We start from the raw sequence: 25006 nt of genomic DNA on the forward strand, positions 1-25006 counted from the left end.
AAGTAAAAGCCTGTCAAACGCGAAAAAGAGATATATCCAACAGCACACCTGAGGAATCCAGAGAAAAGACAATGCTCCCCAAAGTGCAAAAAGTGAACCATTCACCTCGCCCACCTTGGACATTAAGAGTATTAGATGAAAGGTCTATGAAAGGAAGTCAGATTGGATCAAAGGACATTTCTCGAGAAGATCCAACAGTAGCTCCTCGATTGGCCTGTGGATACTGTGGAAAGGCAAATCACACTGAGAATGATTGCTGGCGGAAAAGGGGAAAATGTTTGATTTGTGGGAGTAGCAATCATCAACTTAGCAATTGCCCAAAGAAACAGCCACGAGAGGGTAGTACCCAACAAGTGGAAGGAACCAAACTGAAACAACCTCATGAAAGAGGAAATCGAACAAAAGTATCGACACAAGTTTATGCCGTAGATCAGCACCGAGTTTTGGGGTCCTCCGAGGCGACGGAAGGTATGAATTTCGAGGTCGAAATTCTTTTAAGAGGGAGAGAGTGTGAGGACTCGCAAATTTCTTTATTATTTATTAAAGCCCTACCACCCAATCTTTTCACAAGAAGTGCAAATAAACCTAGAAAGTAGAGTTTCACGCTTCGGTTTCAAGTTTGGAGCAAAATTAGGGTTTTCGCGATTTTTCGCCGGATGAAATTTCGGTATGGAGCAAGGATCAAATTTGGTGATTAAAAGTGACTTTTAAGTGAGAAATAATATGTGATTAGGAGCAATGAGATAAGGTTGGTGAATAGGAAGTAAAAACCCTAGTACGTGTGTTTTTAAGAAAAACGGCGCGAACCGGCGGGTCCCGCGCACTACCGGTTGAACGCACCACTTGACCACCACTTTCTTACCATACAAGCTTATTGATATTTGAGCAAAATATCTCCTAAATTCCAGTTAAGCTTGACCGAAATTAGAGGCTGAAAATACAAGAAAAGAAAAGGAAATTTTACTTGGTAAAGGTTGTGACAAGTGTCACACCATTAGAGGCCATTGACCAAGACATTGTCCAACCTTCTTATCCCCAAAATTGCACCATTCTTCCTCATTATTTCTGCTGAAGAGCCGTGAGAGAGAGAGAGCAAAAACAAGAGAAAAGATTCTCCATTTCTTCCTGAATCAAGTCACAAAGTGAGGAAACAAAGGAACTAAACCGATTAAAGGCACCCTTGAGTGTTTATTGAGTGAGCTATTGGTGAAATTTTGAAGGGGAAGGCTAGGGTTGCTCTTGGTAGACACTAAGCAAGGTAAGGATGATGATTTCCCCAATTTTTACTCTTAATCTTGTTTAAATTAGCTTAGCATCTCAAGATTGTGATGAATTACGGTTGTTATCATGTTTTGGGTAATTTTTCCTTTTGTTACATGAGTTAGGGTTTAATAAATTTCTGCCTAAACTTGATGTATGATGAATATATATTGTATACAAGGTTATATAGGGGGTTTTGGTAGCAAGTGGAGTAAGAAATTAAGAAAGTTATCATTGAAACCAAAAGATTTCAGATTTCTGGAAAATTGTCACTAGGTTCTGCCTGTTTTTATTGCCCTATGTTAGAGGCCGAATTGGGCTTGGAATAAAACATTAAAGTTGTAGCGAATGGTATTTTATAGGTGTCTACAAAATTTCAGCTCAATCGGAGCAACGTAGCCGGCGAAAAGACCAAAATACCCTCACTATTTTAGGAAATTTCCAGTGTTCCGTTTTGGTCAGTTTATCCAGTTTATCACATTTATTCACTAGGATCCGTACTGATTTAGTTTTTTTTCCAAAACATGAAATTTTTAGTATTATGTCTTAGCTTTTGAATGCCACAAAGAATACCTTAATCGGACCTTGGTAACCTGAGATATGACCATTCCAGTGAAGAGCGGTTAAATAGCCGACGAGTGAGATTTTGGTTCTGTAAATTGAGGATTTGACTAGGTTGCATTGAAAACTGGACCAAGTGATCTTCATGAATATTGTAGCCCTGTGTCTTAGCTTCAAAACGGCATAATTAGTGCCATAATCTGATAAGCGTAGCCTCGGATGTGTTATTTCCGCAACCACACGTCGAATCTGTCTTTTGCTAGGTTGTATTTCTGCACTTGTTATTATTGTGATTCTTATTCTTATGATATTATGAGCCTATGGAACAACTTTTGACTTGAATTTCTGATATGTGTGACTTTGGGATTTGGTTGAAGAAAAATAATAAAGCCTAAATGGTTGGAAAATTAGGTAAACACAAAGGGCGTGCTGCCCAAATTTTCGCTCGAAGGCTAGGTTTCTATTTGAACTTGTATACTTTTGTTTGGCCAATACCATGACCGGCTTTCCATTTTAAAACATGATTTTTCATCCTTGGGTCCAAACAACCCTCTTCTTACTTGAAAGTCATCTTTACACGTTTTACTCCTAATTAGTCGGGTTTCTTTGTTTCCCTTAAATGTTTTACTCGATAAACTGTAATATGTTCTCTTGTTCAACCTTAGGTTTCATTGGTGACTAAGGGTAATATCTGGAAGGATATTTTGCATGTTATTTTGCATAACTAGGTGAGTGTTCCTTGTTTGTTATATTCTCCTTGACTTCATGACTTGTTGTTGTTGTTTGATAATGTGTTAAGTGCTTTCAAGGATTTCTAAAACGAGTTTTCTAGGCGAGCGTGTACTTTATCGCGCTCGACCTTAATGAAACGTGAAATTTTCAATGATTTAATGATGAAAACATTAGTTGCGCATGATGTAAGCCTTTTGGCTGAATTGGGCCCTGCCCTTCGTTACCGATCGACTCGAGCCAGAAGCGGACTCGGTCGGGCGATATGGTGACCCTGGGTGAATTTGGTATACTCGAGTATTACCTTGTAGTCCGGCTACGTTCGGATGGGTGGAGTCCGGTCAACGTCCGGATGGGTGGAGTCCAGTCAATGTCCGGAAAGGGATGAATGAACGAACAATGGCACGAGGGTTTTATTTCTCAAAAAGGAAATTTTCAAATAATTGGAGGAATAAGGGGAAATGTCAGGGGAACGAACGAAAGAACGAATAACTCCATGTGAGCTTGTATCCTTTTAATGAATGTAACTATTGCTTTCCATTGTAAATATTTCTTGAATTATTGATACTCCATGTTTAATGTATTGAATTGATTGTTGATTATCTGTTCGGAACCTCACTGACCTTTTAACTCACCCCTTTAGTTTTGTTTTCCTTAACAGGGGACGGCGAGCAGGATGAGAGCATAGACTAGCCTAGTCTAGGTATTTTGTTTCTTTTGTAATGGTTCCCGCCCTAGTGCTTGGCACGGGCTGGTTGTATGGTGAAGTGAGAACCTTTGTACATTTGATGGCTGTACTTCCTTTTGAGATAGCAATGTATATAAGTTCCGCTTTAAGTTTGGATTGCTGCCCTATTTATTCTTGTGATTTATTCTGAATTTGATTAGGGAACGACTGGGTCCCGGCGAGAGCCGGGCAGGTGACTCGCCAAACCCTTTGGTTCGCTTTAGGGGGAGGTGGGGCCGTCACATTATACATATGGGCTACGGGGCATTTTAAGAGACAAGCATCTATTGCCAATAGTTTGCCGGTAGTTGGATACAATTGGATAGTTACACATCCCAAAAGGGTCAACAAAGAAGATCTACCGAAGAACGCATCTGAATGTGTAGACTACTTGGAAATGCTGCCAGATCATGACATTAGGTGGGTATTAGATTGGACGGATTGTTTTAAACCGATACTTCGCACAAAGGCATCAGAATGTGTTCTCTTGCTGGGTACTCAAGGAATCATCTCATATACCCCGAAGAGGTTTCTCAGACAACTAGGTCGCATTCAGGGACCGCTGCCTATTTCCGAGTTTAGTGAAGTTACCATTTTCTTTGATCAGGAGGTATGCCCAAAAGAGATCCCTATGAAGAGCCAAATCACTAAATCTTGGAGAACAATATCCGACAATAGAAGCATTAGTTATCTTCCGGAGCTCAAACAGAAGGTGGTAATAACTGCACAATACGAGGATTGGTTAAAAGACTCCACCACGCAAGAGTTGCAACATGAGCCGTATGGGGAGATCGAGAAGTTGAGAGCCATTGTGAAAGCCATGGACAAAGAGGTGTTATAGTTGAAGAAATCCGTCGAGGCACACAAGGAAAAGACAGAAGAAAACAGGAGGTTATATGAAAAGGAGCGAGAAAAGTGCCAAGAGATGAAGCGGAAATGTGGGGAATTATATGATCAAACCGAACGTGTCAAGATGCCATATGCTAGAGAAAGTAGAGATTCTGTACTTGATAGGCTCAAAAGTTTGGGTAATCTTGTACAAAATCGCCTTCGTGATATGATGTAAACAAATGTATTTGGTTTCTGCAATGAAATGAATCTCTCCCTTTTCACAAAGCGTTTGTCAAATAACAGATTTGATTAACGGGTCTCATCCCGAAAGTGTTGCATTATACTAGGCCTACCCTTGGTGCAAAAAGGGCTCCCCAATAGGACATGCATCCGACTTTTGTTTGGATATCTACTAACTCTTGTCTTTTTCTTTTTCTTTGTTTTATTTTTGTTGGAAAAGCTAAGCCAGGGCTAAGATCTAAAGGCAAGTCATTTCATATTTTCAGGTAATATTTAAACATAACTTCTCGTCGAAACCCCATTATAACGCGATCCCGCAGTAGAGCCCAGAGGAGTCGTGTAAACATGAGTTCACAACCGGAACAATCGGATAGGTCTGCTACTACCGCCCAACCTGAGACTACGAGTTTGGGGGTTCAGCTAACCGAAATGCTCACTAAATTTGGTGAGATGGCTACCGAGATGGCAGCCCAAAGAAAGTTGATTGACGAGCTAATCAACAGCGGAGTTCAACCCGAACTTGTACCCGTCAGGCAGCCTGAGCAAGAGCCATTTGTCATACCTTCGACTCAAGCCACCGTTACTCCATCCTTCCCTATTCCACCCGAAGAAACTTTCACCTATCCCACCACAAATTGGCCATACACTTACCCTCCTAATCCTTCATTTTTTCCTACTCACATGCGAGGTCCACAACCCCAAGTCACTTCAAATATACCACCTGAGCCACACACCTTTTATCACACTGTTGCTGAGCCATTCCTGCCAGACCATACTGTTCAAACCAAGCCAGAAATGGGGGAATCTTCTGCTCCCGTTGATATAAAGCTGCTTAAGCGCCTTGACCGTTTTGATGAATTTATGAGAAAAAGTCAAGGGTTGACCAAGTAAGGAGTTCTGGATTACGACGAGCTTTGCCTTTTTCCGAATGTGCAGTTGCCTGAGGGGTTCAAAACCCCTAAATTTAACAAGTATGATGGAACAGGCAATCCCAAAACACATCTCCGGCTGTTTGCTAATAAGTTGGGAAAGCCTGTAGACGACGAGAATTTACCTCTAAGGTTATTCCCCGAAAGTCTGGAGGGGGATGCACTCGATTGGTATTCCAACCTGAAGCCAGAAGAAGTGAAAACCTGGATTGATTTGTCCAATGCTTTTGTGAGACAGTACGAGTATAACTGCAAGTTGGCTCCGACACGAACCACGTTGGAAGGAACGAAGAGAAAACCCTCCGAGGATCACAAGACTTATGCCAAGAGGTGGAGAAAAATAGCTGCAAAAGTCGAGCCACCAATGACCGAGGACGAAATTATCCGCACTTTCATTAAGGCACATGATCCGCCGTACTTTGAAGAAATTTTTCGCATGACTGGATGCTCGTTTGCCGCTATTGTCAATAAGCTTGAAGAGTTCGATGACTTTGTAAGAGCTGGAAAGATTGTTAATGTCTCTGCCCTCAAATCCCAGTTGGATGCTTTACAAGGACAAGGGAGTAGTGGGAAAAAGCCGCAATTTAAAAAGAAAGAGGGGGAAACTGCCTTCATCTGAGATCAAAACCCTACACCAAGACCCCGATTTCAACGCCAACCAACATATTCACCTTATCCCTACTATCCAAGCCCTTACCCTGTTTACAGTACCAATATCTCGAACCCCCGACCTCGTCCAAACTACGCCAACCCGCCTACGGTCCCTTTCCAAATATCCCAACCTAACTTTCAACAAACTCGTCCTCGACCCCCTTACTATCAAAGAGTTGCCCCACCGAACAGACCCACCTATGACTATCCTCAACCTACTGAAGCCTACAATCAAAATCACACCCGAACCTTCACCAACCTTGGCAGGACTTTGGATCAATTGTATGAACAATTAAAGGCTGCTGGTAAAATAGGCGTGATTCCTCCTCCAACTTACCCGTATGGTATGCCGGCTGGGTATAATCCACAAGCTACTTGTGCTTATCATTCAGGAGCACCTGGTCACTCCACGGCCAATTGTCGACTCCTTAAACATAGAGTTCAAGACATGTTAGAAGTAGGTGAAATCGTGATTAGGAAAAGAGAAGAGCAAGGACCGAATGTGAGCAAGAACCCCTTGCCGGAGCACACTGATACTGTGGGAGTTATTATGGATAATGAGGAATTTGAGGGGTTTGTGCGAAGCGTGTCAAATAAGACAGAAGCATTTGGGATAATGGACCAACCATTTGTGATAGAGGAGGCATCGTATGAGGAAGGCAAAAAGCCCTTCATTTTAGACCTAACCCCATTTGAAAGTGCGGCTTTAGAACCTGTAGTAATTGAATTCCCAGAACAAGCGCCAGTTTTAAGCTTACGACAAGTGCCGTGGAATTATAGTGAGTCCGTTTTGCAAATCGGAGGAAAACCAGTTTTGAAGGAAGAAGTGTCTGTTGTTATGAGGTCAGGGAGGATTACCAGTCTATCCGCCGCTAGTGCCCCAGTCCAAGGAAGCAATTGTGAATCGACTACCAAACCTGCAGTGACCGAAAGAGATGCGTGGGATTTTCTTAAGAGGCTTAAGAGAAGCGAATACAATGTGGTTGAGCAATTGAACAAAATGTCTGCCCAAATTTCCATCCTAGACTTGCTTTTCACCTCAGACTTGCATAGGGATGAATTACTTGAAGTGTTGACTAAGGCTCGTATTCCCAAGGATATTTTGGTTGACAATTTCTCACACATAGTTGGGAATGTACTGACTTCTAAACAAATCACCTTTTCTGATGAAGAGCTGCCAGCGGAAGGAACTGGTCATAACAAAGCCTTATATGTAGCTGTGAGGTGCAATGGGAAAATGTTGCCTAAAGTACTGATCGACAATGGGTCTGCCCTCAATATTTGTCCTTGGAGCACTTTGGTGAAGCTAGGGTTGCAAGATGTTAAATTAAAACCCTCAGAGATCGTAGTTCGAGGATTTGATGGAGCCCAAAGAGAGTCCCTAGGAGAAGTAAATTTGATGGTCGAAATGGGGCCCGCTCAATTTCAGATAGCCTGCCAAGTTATGCATTTTCCTAGTGTCTATAATGTTTTGCTCGGATGGTCGTGGATCCATAGCTCGGGCGCTGTACCCTCTTCCCTGCATCAAGTGCTGAAATTTGTGGTGAACGACCAGCTGATAACCATTTTTGCTGAAGAAAATTGCATTGTAATCACTGATTCCGAGCCTGAGGAGGATGGTAACCGAAATGCTTCAGTGTCTTCTTATCGTACAGCTGATATTGTCTCTGTGAGTTGGATAACGAGCGAGGAGTCAAAAGACGAAAGGGTTTTGCCAGCGGCCAGTGTTATGATGGCCAAGGAAATGATTCGTGAAAGATATGAATTTGATAAGGGATTGGGACGCAATCTGCAAGGCATTCTGAAGCCCGTGGAACTCATCGAAAAGAAGGGCCAATTTGGGTTGGTATTTCGTCTGACTGCCAGAGATATACAAGAGATGAAAGCGCACAAAAGGGCAGAAAAGGAAGGCAGATTAGGTGCCCTAGACATTCCGCCATTACGCTATACCTTTCCAAAGCCAGCTGAAGTCATTACATCTGAGTTTAGCCCAATTGACGAAGTGGAGACAAGCTTGACTCATTTGTTTGTGGGAGCAATATCCAAAAATGGCCCGTCAGATGATGCCGAATTCCCAGACATTCCCGAAGGAGCTATACACAACTGGACCGCCGAGTACTTTCCCGTATAAAAGGAGTTTCGGTAAATCTATAGGGGGTTGTCATTTACTAAAGTTCATGAAAACTTTTTTTTTCTTGCATATGTAAATAGTTCAATGAAAGCATCTTTTGCACTTATGTCTTAAGCTTGTTTCCATTTTGATTTGAAGTTTTATGAAAGTGCATAGTTTGTTTTATCATGCCGTTCATTCATGTGTCTATTTGCTTATTGTCTCGAATTTCTTAATTCTTTCAGATGGCCAAAAATAAAATTATTTGACCCTATGGATATCACTGTTCTGGAATCCAATGATGACAATCTCTATATCACTCACGACTTGGAAGTTATGCAATCTGAATTACAAGACGAGAGTAATAGTGAGGAAGTGTTTGATTCTTTTTCAAAATATCTTGAACAATATGAGGAGAAATCTAAACCGAACCTAGAAGAAACAGAAATTGTCAATGTTGGCACTGAGACTGAGGTTAAAGAGATACAAATCAGCATTCATTTGAACAAAAAGCAGAAAAAGGAGATGGTTGAATTTTTGTCTATGTTTCAAGATGTGTTCGCATGGTCTTATGATGATATGACTGCCATTTCGACGGATGTAGTGGTGCACAGATTACCCACAAACCCAGCTTTTCCACCAGTAAAACAAAGGCCCCGTAAATTCAAACCAGACATGAGTCTCAAAATAAAAGAGCAAATTGAAAAGCAGCTTAAGACTAACATTATCATTATATCCCATTACCCTGTTTGGCTCTCAAATCTAGTCCCTGTTCCAAAGAAAAATGGAGAAGTGCGAGTCTGTGTTGATTATAGGGACCTCAATAAGGCTAGCCCTAAAGATACCTTTCCTTTGCCAAATATCCATATCATTCTAGACAACACTGTCGGACATGAAATTGAGTCTTTTGGTCATTGTTTCGCTGGATATCATCAAATCTTAATGGCCGAAGAAGATAGGGAAAAAACTGCTTTTATCACCCCTTGGGGAACTTTTTGCTATCGAGTCATGCCGTTTGGTTTGAAGAGTGCCGGAGCTACTTATCAAAGGACTATGACTACATTATTTCATGATATGATCCACCAGGAGATGGAGGTTTACGTGGATGACATTATAATCAAAACCAAGAAAGCAGAAGACCATTTGATTGATTTAAGAAAGTTGTTTGAAAGGATGCGGAAGTACAATTTGAAGCTAAATCCTGCGAAATGCGCCTTTGGAGCACCAGCTGGGAAAATGTTGGGATTCATCGTTAGCAAAAAGGGCATAGAGATAGATCCGGCAAAAATCAAGGCAATTCGAGACATGCTAGTGCCAAAAACGCAGAAAGATGTGAAAAGTTTTTTAGGGAAGATTAATTTCATTGGAAGATTCATTGCCCACTGATTGATGAAAAGCGTCTTAATGCTATTTGTCATGGGCAATATTACCAAAAATGCATGGCCCGGGCCTACAACAAGAAAGTCCATTTGCGAACATTTGAGGAAGGCGACAAAGTGCTGAAACGGATTTTGCCAGTGCAGGATGAGGCCGAAGGCAAATTTGCTCCAAATTGGCAAGGGCTATTCATTGTTCAAAAGGTATTACCTGGCGGAGCACTCATTTTGGCAGAGATGGATGGACAGACATTCCCTCAACCTATCAACTCAGACATGTGTAAGAAATTCTTTATTTGATTATGCAAATTTCTTTTAGGAGATCGCGCAAGAGACGAGGCAAAAGTCAGGCCCTCTTCCTTTCCAATCAAAACATTTCATCCCTAGTCATCCCATTTGAGCTATCAGAACTATAATTTTTGTTTGGCAGCCCCTGAGAATTGTAAACCCCACGCTGGGGCAAGTTCATTTTGAAAAGAAATTATCAGAAGAAAAAAAAACCCACAATGGGGCAAATTTAGGTTTTTGAAGAAAAATGCAAAAGTGAGGAAAATGCAATGAAAAATACAAAGAGAGAGAATTCAATCAAACTGGGGCAAATTTTCCTCAGTTTCGTTCGAAATTGGAGATGATTTCAAATGATGCAATCTCAGGTTATTTCACCTTTCACAAGAACAAATTGCTTTCAAGCCTTAACTTTTCTTGAAATACCCCACCTGACCTCATTACAAAAGCCCAAAAGTCCTGGCTTTCGTCACTTGCTGTATTTCTATTAGGAAATTCGCTAATTAACTGGCAAGTGATGTCCATAATGCCTTCACCTAAACTTATAAGGGAAGCGCATTTTACTGATGCCAGCAATCTTCAACTCATATTCCTGATTCGATCATGGTCGAGCTTTTCTATTGTTCCTTAGGTGAAAACCCGAAAGGGCACCTAAAAAAAAAGAAAAAAAAGAAAAAAAATAAACAAAAACAAGAAGCAAAAAGGGTAGGGGCAACCTTGGTAAAAACCCGAAAGGGCACCAAGGTAGGGTTCTGCAACAAACGAGCACGAGGAGGAACAGCTGGTGACTTGGTTCATTTGGATTTCTTTTCGTTTTGTACCACTTCTGTCAATATTGAATTCCGGAACAAAGATATCCAGGGATTCGAATATGGCGCCTGTTGGCCACAACTGTTTCATTTACAACTTACTCTTTTGCAAATACATTCCTATGGAATTCATTTTTTCTCAAAATATTTGTATTCATGACATTTTCATGGGTTTAGGCATGATTGTTCGCATCCTTTTGCATTTTCATCCTGGCATGACATGTGATTTTATCATACATCATTTCTTCTAATCAGTGAGATTTAATAAATGACAATCCCCATGGTTTGTGCAAAGCATACGTTCGGATGCAGTCATCATTGGAAATGGTCGTGATTCAACGGGGTCCGTTACACAGATCTCATAATATGACTGAAGGCATTCCCGGTCAGTTTGAGAAGAATCAGAGTGTTTTTGAAGTGATAAATCCAGCTAAATCAAATACTACAGCCGAAGTTGACAAAGGCATCAAAAGACTTATGTTTACACGATTCTCAAAGGAAACCGGGTCAAATGATGGTGGCAATTTCCTTATTCTTTCTCTTCTGCAAGAAAATTTCATGCATAGAGGAAAACAATAACATCTCGCACTCAAGTCAGTATCGAAAGTTTTCCAACAGACAAAGGCAGATCGGACAAGTTGCAAGCAGGTTTGATCAAAGGCACAACAAAACGATGATGTAGAATCAACCTTTAGCTCAGAAGCAAAAACGTAACCTCGAAAATGAAATTTTGAATTGAGGTTATTTTCAGGTAAGCATACCGGAATTTCTCCTTTTAAATTTCTGTTGGGGTCAGTCCCCTCAGGTCAGTCCCGATTTTAAATTTCATGTTGGGGTCAGTCCCCTCGGATCAGTCCCAAATTTAAATTTCATGTTGGGGTCAGTCCCCCGAATTTAAATTTCATATTGGGGTCAGTCCCCTCGGGTCAGTCCCGAATTTAAATTTCATGTTGGGGTCAGTCCCGAGAAATTTCATGTTAGGGTCAGTCCCCTCGAATCAGTCCCGATTTTAAATTTCTGTTGGGGTCAGTCCCCTCGGGTCAGTCCCGTTTAAATTTCTGTTTGGGGTCAGTTCCCTTTTAAATTTCTGTTTGGGTCAGTCCCGTTTAAATTTTCTGTTCGGGTCAGTCCCGTTTTAAGTTTCTTGTCGGGGTCAATTCTCAGTTGTTCCAGACGTTCGCAACCGAATAACGCAGGTGAGTATTTGGTGTCTACTTCTTTGTCTCAAGTTTTTTCAAAACTCTGACAAAGAGAGGCAAACTGTAGACACCAAATTTTTCAACTTATTTATTTATTTTATTTTTATTTTATTTTATTTTTGTTTTTAGTAATAACTATTATCTATTTCTTGTTTTGATGCACTTTTAGTATTTTATAGCATTTTAGATTATTATTATCTATTATTTTATTTTAGTTTTTATTTTTTATTTCGTATTCGTTTTGCCCTCTTGGCTGTTTATCTTTATTTTTATTGTAAGATTTTTTTTTAGCATAAAATTTGTCAAAAGAGAAAATTATTCTTAAAAATATGTTTTTTTCCTTTTTACTATTTATTAATCGGAAAAAGAGAAAAAGAGAGGAAAAATCATTAATCCAACACAGGAAAAATCTTAGCCTTTTGTTTTATTACTAGTTTTGCACTTTTTATTTAAGTTTTATTTTGTATTATTGTTGTAAAAAAAAAAAAAAAAGAGTCGCGCATGCAGCAGCGTAGGAAATGATATCATTTTCATGGGTTTTTTCTGGTGGTTCGGATGGCTGGAATTTTTGGGGTAGAAATCAACCCCCCATCCTCACCTTTGAGGTGAGGGTTTAGGGGGTTCCACTGGATATATAAAAGGCTAAAAAAGAAACGCAGCCAAGGGGGGAATGAAAGAAAGATAGAGAGGAACGACAAGAGGGTTTTAGGAGGGTTTTGACGGCTGATTGAGAGAGAGCCGAGAGATAGCGAGAGCTAGAGAGGTGACGATTGAGAAAAGGCGAGGGAAACAGAAAACTCTGGAGAAAAGAGCAAGGAGTGGGCAGCTGAGAGAGGAGCGACTAGGGTTTTAGAAAAAAAAGAAGGCATCTTGGGCTAGGGAAGAAAGAAACCAGAGGGAGGAAAAAAGAGAGGTCCTGGCGGCTGGAGTTTGAGAGAGAATCAGAGGAGGGGGGTTGACGGCAGAAGCTTGAACATGTCTGGCAAGGGATAGGAAGAATGCCATGGGCAGCGAAGATTTGTGGGAGAAACGAAGCAAAGAGGCAACTGAGCAAGCTTCGGGCGAGAGAAAAGGCTGAGAAGAAAGAAGAACGCTGAAAAACTTAAGCTTTCTCCAGATCAGGTTCTCCCTTTCTTTTTGATCTTGCCATTTCAGTTCCTTGTTCCTGTTTCAGTCCACCACTTCTATTTGTCTTTACAGCCTGTTTTACGTTTCATTGTGTCTCTTTAGTGCGTGAGCATAGGATGTTGTTTTGCTGAACTTTGTTCTGTGTAGCCTTTGGGGAATGTTAAGCTACGGAAGCTGCAGAAAGTAGCAATGAAATTGTAGAAAAGCTTCTAACTTTTGATTGTTCTTTATTCAGATTTTTTTGGCATATATAGATCTAGATTTGGGTTTTGTTCGGACTTGGTTTTGGGGGGGGGCAGGCATGGCTGTCTTCTATAGAGTTGTATCATGGCTTCTTGCTTGAATTTATTGGCTGATGTTTGTGTTTGAATAAGCAAACCCAGAAAATGACATAAAACTTCGGGCAGTGTTTCTTTCTTGCTGTTTACTTGTGATAGTGTTTAGTGGTTCTTGTTTTTTTTACCATTTTTGTTCTTAGTATCTTGTTTGTGTCAAGGTCCGAGCTTTTGCATGTTTTCTTGAATGTTTGGTTTGGCATTTCAAAACAAGAGTTAAAGATTTTTGCTGCAATTTTCGTTCTGCTGTTATGGAAAACCACTGCTGCACTTTGTGTTGCTAGCAATCACCAACCCAGATTTTTCTGACTCGATCTTGCAAACAAAAGGTGTAATATTTGGCTTGGTTGATGAGTGGAGGTGTGTCTTATGGTTGTTTATTTTAAAAGCTAATTGTTTATGGGGGATGTGTTCGGGTGGATAGTAAACTGGAGAAGACAGCAGGTTGTATTGCAGAAACTTCCACCGTAGCCTTGCATGAATAGATTGCAGAAAATTTATTTTTCCGTAGCTTGCATGGAGTTGACATAGAAATCTTTCCCTATGCTGGTTTTCGTTGTCTTGTATGCAATGAGGCAAAGGGAGGGGCTTAGTGAGAACTTGGGTTTGGTTCTGGTTTGTTGCATGTGTGTTAAATTTTGCCGTGCATGTAGTTGCTGAAATCTCAAAGTGTTCGAAAGTTGTAGGAACTGTCAAGGTTTGCATGCTCTTTTTGTCCGACTTCTTGTGCTTGAATCTAAGGTTTTGTGTTGCAAAGTGAGGGGATTAGTTGGTAGGTTTGTTGCTTAATTTAAAGGTTGGATGTTTGGTTGAAAGAGTTTGGATCAAAGTTGCGTGTTTGGATCTGCAATATGTGTTTAAAAATGAAATTTTGCAGCAAGGAATGTAGGAATGAATTCGGGTTTGCCAGTTTTTCTCATCTCCCCTTGGTTTGCTTGTCTAAGCTAATGTTTTATGATGGTTTTGGAATCTAATATGAGCTCCCTGAATAGCTAATGAAGTTGTAAAATCACAGAGAAATGAGAAAATTTTTTGCTGCACTTTTGTTTTTGCTGTTATAAAACTCTTGCTGCACTTTGTGTTGTTAGCGGTCACCAATCCGGATTCTTCTGATTTGATCTTGCAATGAAAGTGAATTATTTGGCTTGATTGATGATTGGGGGAGTGTCTTATGATCGTTTGTGTCGCGCCCCATTTTTTGATAAATAAATAAAATGGTTTAAAAATGTATTTTGATTTAATTTATGATTGGAAAATGAATTGTGATTTAAAAGAAAAATGGGTCTAAATGGGGGTTTGAAAATGCGACGATTTGACCCAAAATTATAGTTTAAAAAGGGTTTTTTAAAAAAATGGGAGTCGCCACTTGGTAATGAGTTAAGGTGTACCAAGTCACCTAAAAATGGATTTTTTAGGAAAAAGTTGTAAGAAACCCCTTTTAAACGACTCCTAATCCACGTAAACCAAAAAAAAGGTTCGGGAGTCCATTTGACGAAGGGGAAGGCAAGGATAAAAATCCAAGGCACCCCTTCGACCTAGCCAAGGCTAGTTGCGTGATTTAATCAAAGTTTTTCTTATTTTAACCAAAGAATTTATTACATTTGGATGCACTACATGAATGCAAAAGGAAAGAAAAAATGCAAACCTAAATTCTAAAATGTCTCTTGTAAGGTTTTTGGTCCCAACCACATGAATTGTGGCGGCCAATAAAGGAAAACCTTATAGAGGTCGATTAATGCAAATGATAGCTAAAGTGTAAGTGTGCAAGTGTATAAAAAGATGCACGTGTGAAATTGTATAAAAAAATCCAAGTGTTTGTGTGCCAGTGTATGAAAAGGTGCATGTGTGAAATTGTATGAAAAATCCAAGTGTTTGTGTGCAAGTGTGTGAAAATAGAATAATAGATATATAAGGTAAAGTGGAATTTCATTTGTGAAGTGAAAATAAGCAAGTAATAGGTAAAATGTAGTAAGAAAGTATGGTTTTGAGAAATGTGCAAAATTGTGGTTAAAAGTGTATGGATGTGATAAAAATGAAAGTATGACCCTAGGGGAATGCAACAAGTCGGGTACGGGGGTTGACTCCTAACTTTTCGACTTCTATTTTCCCTTTGATTAGAAGGCAAAACTAGCGTGCTAAGGCTATCGAGTAGCCACATTCGCTCGTTTTCCTTATCGGAAGGGAACACTCAAGCAAAATGAACCCTATAGCTAGCATGAGATGCAAAACCTAAAGTGAGGGGAAAGGGGAATCGAGGAGCATGCAAAATGATAAAACTACAAAGAATACATGACATGTAATGAACATGCAAACATGTACTAACGAAGGGAAATCCCTAAGGGTCTAGCATTGGACTAGCCCATTCTATGAATTCCGACTAGCATTGGACTAGTGGAAACGTACATTCATCCATTCCATTCATCTACACTACGGAAAGCTAGTAGACATGCCAAACACTCATAAACACGTAGCACGTAGCACTTAACATGCTTGACTAGATGCAAAACCTAATAAAGCAAGTAACACGTAACACATAGGCATGCAACTAAACTAATGAACTTATTACATTCACTAACTAAAACAAAAGGGGAAGGGGAAAATGGACCAAATTGTTCGCCAAAGCCCTATCTATTACAAGCCAAGAGGTGTACACATACCCCATTAAAAGAATAACTTAAGTAAATGAAATAAATGAAAGGAAATAAGGAGAGGCTAGGAAAGCAAGTAGACATGCAAATTTCAATTAGCACATTAGTCCACATAGGAGAGACACAAAAGATAAAAGAAATTTTACCTCCCTTGAAATGAAGCTCTAATGGAGTGAACTCAACTTATTTATCCTCCAAAATAAAAGAAATGGTCAAGGTACCAATTTATTTGTAAAAATTAAAGAAAACATGCAAACACGGGCTCACATGGTCATAAAGCTCTTAAATTCATGCATGAAGTGCAATTTAAACAAAACATGGTAGTTAATTGAAACAAACAAGCAATTGAGTTGAAAAAATTGAAGTTGTCAAGGACCAAATTGAGGACATTATTCAATTGGTTGGGTCATAGTAGCATTAGTTAGAAGCCAAGGGGTCAAAGTGCAATTTTCTTTTGTTAACATGCATGCAAATTACGTAGAAGAAAATTTCTGCAACTAAAGCTTTCTGCAACTCTGATTTTCAGACGTATACTACCAATTCACATGCCCAAATCCAATCCAAACTTTTTCATCAAGCGCAGCAACTTTAAAACGATCAACCGAATGCATAACTTTAACATCCAAACAAGCTAGAAACTTAGCAAGAGGTTATGCAAGTTCTGGAAAATTTTTGTGCGAAAAGAGTTTCGAACTTCAGCAATTAATGCTTTAGAGATTCAGCACTTCGCATGGCAGATTCACACAATCATTTAAAATCACAAATCCAAACTCAAGTTCTTATCAAGTTTATCATGCATACAAGGGGATGGAAAATCAGAAGCGTTGGATATCTTCATGCAAAAACAAGAACACAGATGAATTTCCTGCTAAAAGAATGCTGGGCGGCTGATGAAGCTTTCTACCATACCATAGTTCAAATAAAAGAAAGAAACACACAACCTTTGACAACTAGTTGTTGTGACTGCCTCAACCCAAGTAAATAACAACAAACATTGAAAATCAAAGAACTTAATTAAGTATCCAAAAACCCAAACTCAGTCACAACAAAGCTTCAGCAACTGAGTTCTAAGGTGCAATCTCCTTTTCATTCAAATGCATCTCATGGCTCAAACAGCTAAAACTTGAACAATGGGCAACGAACACCAAACCTTTTCCATTTTTGACCATTGTTTACACACAAAAATCAGAGGAGAAGATCATGCAATATTGGGACAATTTTAGCAAACTTCAAAAGCCATTTGCAATTCTTGTTTTTGCTGCTTTGAACACTTGTAAACACTTATTCAACACCAAATCATCGCAAACCCCAAAAGAAAAACTATCGATTCAGCAAACACGAAACATCAACATAATCCCAAATGTCCAACGAAAGAGATCCAAACAGCAATGGAAACACCGCAGCAAGGAAAGGAAAGAAAAATTCAAAGTTGACATCAAACAGGTTTTGTTCTTCGTGCAAAACATGTCAAATCAAGCCAGGAAGGGAGCTATGGTTACCTTCACCTCCTTATGAAGTTGAAACTGCAACTGAAATCTGTAGGAAGATGCGAAAGTTCCACCCAATACGAAACCCAGGTTGCAGCTCTCAAAAAGGCCGAGGACAGCATGCTTGGCCTCGAATTTGATGATGCCGCAGCATTTTTTTCCAGTAGAGATCAACACAAAACTTCCTCCCTGAGTGTTGTAGATGAGGAATCAACACAACTTTCCTCGAAAGTAGGTATATTGGGAGAGAAATCTGGGTCACAACATGGCTGAAAAGTCAGCTTGATGACCAGATTTTCTGTAAAATTCACTCCTCCTCCCTTTCAATTTTATCTCTCTCTCCGAAACTTGTCCAGTGCTTCTTCCTTTCTCTTCCAGCCACCAGTCTCCCTCGAAGCTCTCTTGATTTTTCTATCCCTCAAAAACCCCAGCCATCATCTCCACTCCCAGTTTTCTTCTTCCGCCGTTCCTCCTGCCTCAAAGCTCCCTTTTTCTCTGCCGTTGTTTCACTCCCTCTTCAGATTCTAGCTGTCTACCCCTCCTTCAAGACCTCGCCCTCATCCCCTGCCGTCCCAATCTCCACTTCAGTTTCTCTCTAGTTTTCTTAGCTACCGTCCCTTTTCTCCCTCAGCCACCAACTCCCAAAACTCTCCCCAGACTTCCGCTAGTTTTGAGCCGTAGAAAACATCTCCTGATTTTTCTTTTGCCGCCCCCCTTTTGTTTCGGTGAGGAGCTCCTGGTGGCCATGGAAGGTTGGCAGTAGTGAAGGTCTCTTTCAGCTCCAGTAAAAACCCTCCTTTTTTCTCACCGTAGCCTTCTGTACTCTCTCCCTCTTTTCTCCTTTTCTTTTGCCGTTCACTCCTTTCTCTCTCCCTTTGCGGCTACTCTCAAATGCAACCCAACTTCCCCAGAACCCTTCATCCTACGGCCCTCTACTCTCTTGTCCTTCCTCTCAAATTGCAGCCGTCAACCAAAAAAACCCCCTCCCCTTCATTTGCTGTCTTTTCTTTCTTTTATATGGGGACCTCTACCCTAAAATCCCAGCAAACTCTGCTAATATTGCAGCCAAGGGCTGCCCAAAGCCCTTCCTTGCAAGTTGCGAAAAACGCAGCTTGCAAGTCGCGTATCATTCTCTTTTTTTCTTTTTTTTTTAACTTAATTTAACAAAAATGATAATAAAAACTAAGTAATAAAAAAACAACAATTTTACGTCAAAATAAACAAACTAAAACAACAAAATTGCCATTTTCAATCTTTTCTTTCATTTTTCATTTTTCATCATTTTTCACTTTTTTTTTTCACTTTCAAGAAAGCATTAAATTTAAATTACAAACGACTAAATCATATTTTTTTGAATGCTTTTTCTTTTTTTTCTTTTTTTTTTCTTTTTTCAAGAAATTCTATGTTAAAACTTAAAAATAAAAATACAACTAGAAACTAAAAACTAAAAAACGAACACGACAAATAAAAAAACTAAAAATGAAATTACACCAAAAATTTGGTGTCTACAGTTTGCCCCTCTTTGTCTGAGTTTTGAAAAAACTTGAGACAAAGAAATAGACACCAAATGCTTACCTGGGTCATTCGGCTTCAGCTACTCGAACGACTGCTGTTATTGGCATGAGGACTGACTCCTTTTAATGAGACTGACTCGGACGAGAAATTTAAAACGGGATAGACCCGAACTGGAAGTTTAAAACAGGACTGACTCGGACGAGAAATTTAAAACGGGATAGACCCGAACTGGAAGTTTAAAACGGGATAGACCCGACAGAAATGTAAAATTGGGATAGACCCGAATAGAAATTTAAATTTGGGATAGACCCGAACAAAAATTTAAAATTTGGGATAGACCCACGGGATAGACCAGGACAGAAATGTAAAATTAGATGAATTGAAGTGAGATGGAGTGTTGGTGGGATGAAAACACGCACATTAGTGAGATAGGCTCGATGCTAACGACGGTAGGAATGAAAACACGCACGTTAGTGAGATAGACTCGATGCTAACGGCGGTAGAATGAAACACGCACGTTAGTGAGATAGACTCGATGCTAACGGCGGTAGAATGAAACACGCACGTTAGTGAGATAGACTCGATGCTAACGGCGGTAGAAATGAAAACACGCACGTTAGTGAGATAGACTCGATGCTAACGGTGGTAGAAGTGAAAGCACGCACGTTAGTGAGATAAACTCGATGCTAACGGCGGTTGAAATGAAACACGCACGTTAGTGAGATAGACTCGATGCTAACGGCGGTTGAAATGAAACACGCACGTTAGTGAGATAGACTCGATGCTAACGGCGGTTGAAATGAAACACGCACGTTAGTGAGATAGACTCGATGCTAACGGCGGTAGAAATGAAACACGCACGTTAGTGAGATAAACTCGATGCTAACGGCGGTTGAAGTGAAACACGCACGTTAGTGAGATAGACTCGATGCTAACGGCGGTAGAATGAAAACACGCACGTTAGTGAGATAAACTCGATGCTAACGGCGGTTGAAGTCAGTAAATTAAAATGTGGTTGTCAAGAAAAGAGGTATAAGGGTGCACGGCAGACGCTAAGCTTTGCCAACAAGAAATGAAAAATGGATTTTCAAGAAATAGGAATTTGATTTTGATTTTTGACTGAGAGAAATTTTCCAAAAATAATTTGCCCCAATGTGAAGAATTGGGTCAGTGGGACTAAACCCAAGCCTGCCCAATGGGAAGTTGGCGGCACGAAATCCAGACCCAACGAGATCTTTGAGATGTTGGCGGCACCAGGTCCAGGCCCAACTTGATTTTGGAGATGTTGGCGGCACAAGATCCAGGCCCAACAGGATATTTGGAATGTTGGCGGCACGAAACTCAGGCCCAACTTGACTTTTGGAATGTTGGCGGCACGAAACCCAGGCCCAACGTGATGTTGTGAATGTTGGCGGCACGAAGTCCAGGCCCAACGTGATCCTTGGAATGTTGGCGGCACCAAGTCCAGGCCCAACGTGATCCTTGGAATGTTGGCGGCACGAAACTCAGGCCCAACTTGACTTTTGAAATGTTGGCGGCACAAAGTCCAGGCCCAACTTGATCTTTGGAATGTTGGCGGCACAAAGTCCAGGCCCAACGTGATTTTTGGAATGTTTGGGAGGTTGGCGGCACGAAGTCCAGGCCCAACGTGATTTTTGGAATGTTGGCGGCACGAAATCCAGGCCCAACGGGATATTGTGAACAAGAAATTGAATTTGATTTGTCAAGAAACAAGCAATTAAATTTGATTTTTCAAGAAACAAGAATTTGAACTTGATTTTTGACTTTTGAATTTTTTTTGAATTTTTCTGTTTTTTCGAGAGAATCTTTTTTCAAAATAATTTGCCCCAGTGTCTAGTCCATTTTTTTCTCCTTCTTCTTGCTTCTCTTTGCAGTATCGGCCTTCCGCCTCACTGGATGCTTTTCGTCATTTTGAAGCATGAATACCTGCACAGGGGAGCTTAACAAAGTATGACATGCATTCAAATTTCTTATTTGGAAAGAACAGCGTGATTGGTTTTGACATCCTCAAACGTATTACAAAAAATTTTTGCCCCAGTGTGGGCTATTTTGCAAAATCTCTCAAATGAAAATTTGCCCCAGTCTGGGCCTATTTAATTGCAAAAAATTTGTTTGAATGACCCTCCATTTATTTGAACAAAGTAAGCAATTGCTTTTCCTAACATATCATGTGAAGAAAATTGAATGTCTTGCTTAAATTCACATAGCACATTTCATGATGAATTTCTCAAAATAATGCCAAATTACGAAAGATTTCTTCCCCACTTTAGCATCAATGCTTTTGGGTGATGGGTCACTATTTTTGGTTGGTTCATCTTTCAGGACCAATCAAGTGACTTTATTTTTGGATTTGGAAGTGGCTTAAAGGAAATGGGAGGTAAGAATCTGTCTCATTTTTGTGCCCCAGTTGTATGTAATCCATTCAATGTCACATCTTAGTGAAAGCAAATAGTTTGTCACCCTTATTTCTTAAGAAAACGAAGTCCACATATGAGCTTTATAGGCTTGCAACAATATGGATAACGATAGCTAAACCTGTGAAAACTGGTTATACCCCCATGATCACAAATGATTGATAGATCTCTTACGAGCATGATCCTCACTTTAGATTGTCATGAAGGAATAAGTCAACGATGGACTTTATTAGCTTGTAATGTGGCTTGAAAACGATAGTTAAAGAAATAAGATTCTAAGGACATTGCACCCAAAATCGCATTTTTCTCAAAATTGCCCCTACGTTGGAACTCAATGATCTCAAACTTTGATTGCATTTTTCTTATCATTCACCAGGGACTTCAGCGTCGAATTTTCTGCATTCTCTTTTCTTGCTTTTCTTTCGCTTCTTTTCTTTTCCCTCGAGCTGATGGGTTTTCACATGGTGAGTAGAGTCAACCCCATACCCAAGCAATTCAGAAATACAGCTAAAATTTTCCGGCATCATAAATTTTCTTGACAGGTCCATTGCAAAGAACAGAAATCAGGACTTTCGGCTTTTGTAACGGGGTCTGGTGGGGTGTTTAGAAAAGTTAAGGCTTGAAAGCAGATTTCAAGAATGGTTTAAGTAATCTGAGATCGCATTGTTACGCCAACCCTATTTTAGGGTTAAATCAAAATTTTACCCCCAGTTTATGCTCAATTGAGGCTTTTTCTCTTTCATTTTCTTTCTTCTTTTGATTTTCCGGCTTTTTGCCATTCTTTTGAACTTTCACAAAATTTGCCCCAGTTTATTTTTGAACTGAGGTTCTCTTTTCTCTTTTCTTTTGACTTTGCGGCATTATCACTTTTTCACTTCTTGAAATTTTTCTTTTCAACTCCAACTTGCCCCAGTGTGGGGTTTGTGATTCTCAGGGGTTGCCAAACGAAATAATTTATTCTGATGGCTCAAAAGGGATAACTAGGGATAGAATGTTTGATTGGAAAAAGAAGAGGGCCTGACCTTTGTTCCGTCCCTTACAATAACTCTGAAAGGAAACTTTCGTTAATGCGAAATTTCGTGCATGTATCTGAATTAATTGACTGAGGAAGACTCTCCATAAGTGGTTGTCGGACAAAACCCTTCCTTTTCTTCTTTTTCGAAAATTGGAACCCAAGTGGAATCAAATTTCCCCAATTCGCGGTTCCCTTTCCCCTTTTTCTTTTTTTTTTCCTTTTTCAAAATTCCCCAATCTCCTTCCCCAATGTGGGGTGCGATCATATGTGCACTCGAAAAGAACCACCATATTTCTTCATTTTTTAGGACCTTTATCATTTTCACATAATATTTCCCCTAATAAAATATCCCCTTACCCCCTATGTGTGTAACATTCAGATTTGCATCTCATTTAGGAAATTAGGGGTAGATTAGGTCATTTTGCCTGATTAGACTAAGGAAACCCCTTGGATATGGGATATGGACGAGTTTGGCTTCTCTAGCCTTAGCACGCTTGTATTCCCTCTATTAAAGGGAACATTGAAAGTCATGAGTATAAGTCCCCCGCACCCATTATGATGCATTCCTTTAGGTCATACACATTTGCATGTTATTATTTTCTTTACTTTTTCTTTCTTTCGAGTCTCATGACTTGCATTATTCATGACTTCTTCGAAGAGTCTTTATTGGGCGTCACGATTAATGTGATTGGTACCAAGTAAGTTTTGAAGACACATTTCGACCCCCCGACACCCTCCTAGGTCTAGGGTATGCATTCATATAGTACATCCAAATGTGATAAATCATTAGGTTAAAATCAGAAAACCTTTGACTACATCGCGCAACTAGCCTTGGCTAGGTTGAAAGGGTGCCTTGGATTCTTATCCTTGCCTTCCCTTTCTTCAAATGTGACTCCCGAATCTTTTTCTCTGATTTCGTAGATTTGGAGTCGTTCAAAAAGGGTTTTCCTACTTTTTCTTTTCTTTAAAAATTCATTTTTTAAGTGACTTGGTACACCTTAACTCTATACCAAGTGGCGACTCCGATTTTTCATTCAAAAAAAATCATTTTTAAACTATATTTTGGGTCGTTAGAGGGACGGTGGTGACGATGGCAGACAGCAACAACAGCGAACGCAGACTGATGGTGGCTTGGGCGGGCGGCGCGACGAAAAAAGGAGATCGGGCGGCTGCGCCATTGGAGAGATGGTGGATGGAGGTGGGAGTACAGCGTCGTTAGAGGGATGATTGGTTGGCCATGAACGGAGCAGGGGATGGATGGGCGACAGTTTTTCTTTCTCTGGGTTTTCCTTCCTTTTTCCCTCAGCTATCCCCGCCGTTATCTCCCTCAGCCACCAACCTTCTTGCTTCCTTATCCCCTCTGTTTTTCCTTTGTCTCTGTTCTTAATCAAAGTCCCTTTCTAAACTCGCTGCCCTGGGTTTTCTTTTCTAATCTTTGTCCGCCACTCCTTTTTTCCTTGCTCCCCTCTCTCTTTCCTCTGATTTTTCTCAAGCTCCGCCGCAACTCTTGTCTCTTTTCCTGTTTTTTCTTTCCCCCCATCTCGTCGTAGCTCCACCACCAGCTCTCATAGCCTTCTTTTTCCACCCCAGACGCGGAACCTTTTTTTCTTTTATTTTAGTTTTCCTTTGCTCTTGCCGAAGACTCCCTCTCTGTTTCTTCCTTAGCTTCTCTTTTTTCCTTTTGCTCTCCCAAAAACTCCCCCCAGACCTCTCTCTCTCCGCCCCTCGCCTTTTTCTCTCCTTTTTAGTCGTAGCCTCCTCTGTTTTTTTTCTGCTCCAGCCCTCCTAAACCTCCTGCATTTTTCTTTTTTTTCGCTGCTCGTAGCTCTTTTCCTTTTCTTAGCTTTTTCTCATTTTTGCCCAAAACCTTGCTCCCTCAGCTGTAGCTTTCCCCTTTCTTCCGTTCACTCTCTCGCTCCCTTTTGTTTTTGGTTTTTGTTCCTCCCCTTGGGCTTGCAGCTGTTTGCATTTTAAAGGCCCCCCAAAAACTAAACCTAAGATGAAAGGCCAAGATTTCAAACCCCAAAATAGGCTTATGTGTCTTGTTTTTGTCCCTTTGATTTTTTCTTTCAATGAATTAAATAATAATAAAGCAATTTTCTAAACAAAAATGAAAATAAGATGAAACAAACAAAAAATAAACAAAAATGACCAAAATAAAATAAAAAAAAATAATAATAAAAAATAAAAAGCTAAAATTTTGGTGTCTACACTGTGCCTCATCCATCCATGGAATAGCCAGCCGTTGGGTCTAGGACCTTCCTCTCACCGACCTCATCCCAATAAATCGGTGACCGGCACTTCCTCCCATACAGTGCCTCGTACGGAGCCATTTGTATCTACGAATGGTAGCTATTATTGTACGCGAACTCCATTAAGGTCATGTGTTGACCCCAGTTACCTCCAAAATCCAGAACACAGGTTCTTAACATATCCTCGAGAGTTTGGATGGTTCGCTCCGATTGCCCGTTCGTCTGAGGGTGGTAGGTGGTGTGTGAGAACCCGTAAATACCCTAAAAATTTTCCTAGGGTTTTAGTTCCCTTAATTGCATAATTTTTGCATTTTCTGGCTTAGAAACTTTTTCTGGGTTGATTTTATGAGCAATTATAGTTTTTAGATGATTTTTCTAGTATTGGTGAGTTTTTAGAAAATTAAGAATATATACTGGACGTGGGACCCACTAGTGCGAAAAGTTCGAAAAAATTCGGCCAATTAGGTTAAATTCCGGATACTGT

General features: G+C 40.2%; 1 protein-coding gene across 1 annotated transcript; it reads left to right on the forward strand.

The window, feature by feature from the left end:
- Window positions 1-6274: 6274 nt before the first annotated feature.
- Window positions 6275-8059, forward strand: LOC140035680 (uncharacterized). Its single transcript, XM_072077003.1, has one exon. The coding sequence runs from the start codon at window positions 6275-6277 to the stop codon at window positions 8057-8059; it is 1785 nt and encodes a 594-aa protein (XP_071933104.1).
- Window positions 8060-25006: the final 16947 nt, after the last annotated feature.

Source organism: Coffea arabica, chromosome 2c (genome assembly GCF_036785885.1).
Source record: "Coffea arabica cultivar ET-39 chromosome 2c, Coffea Arabica ET-39 HiFi, whole genome shotgun sequence".
In the NCBI taxonomy this organism is placed as follows: Eukaryota; Viridiplantae; Streptophyta; class Magnoliopsida; order Gentianales; family Rubiaceae; genus Coffea; species Coffea arabica.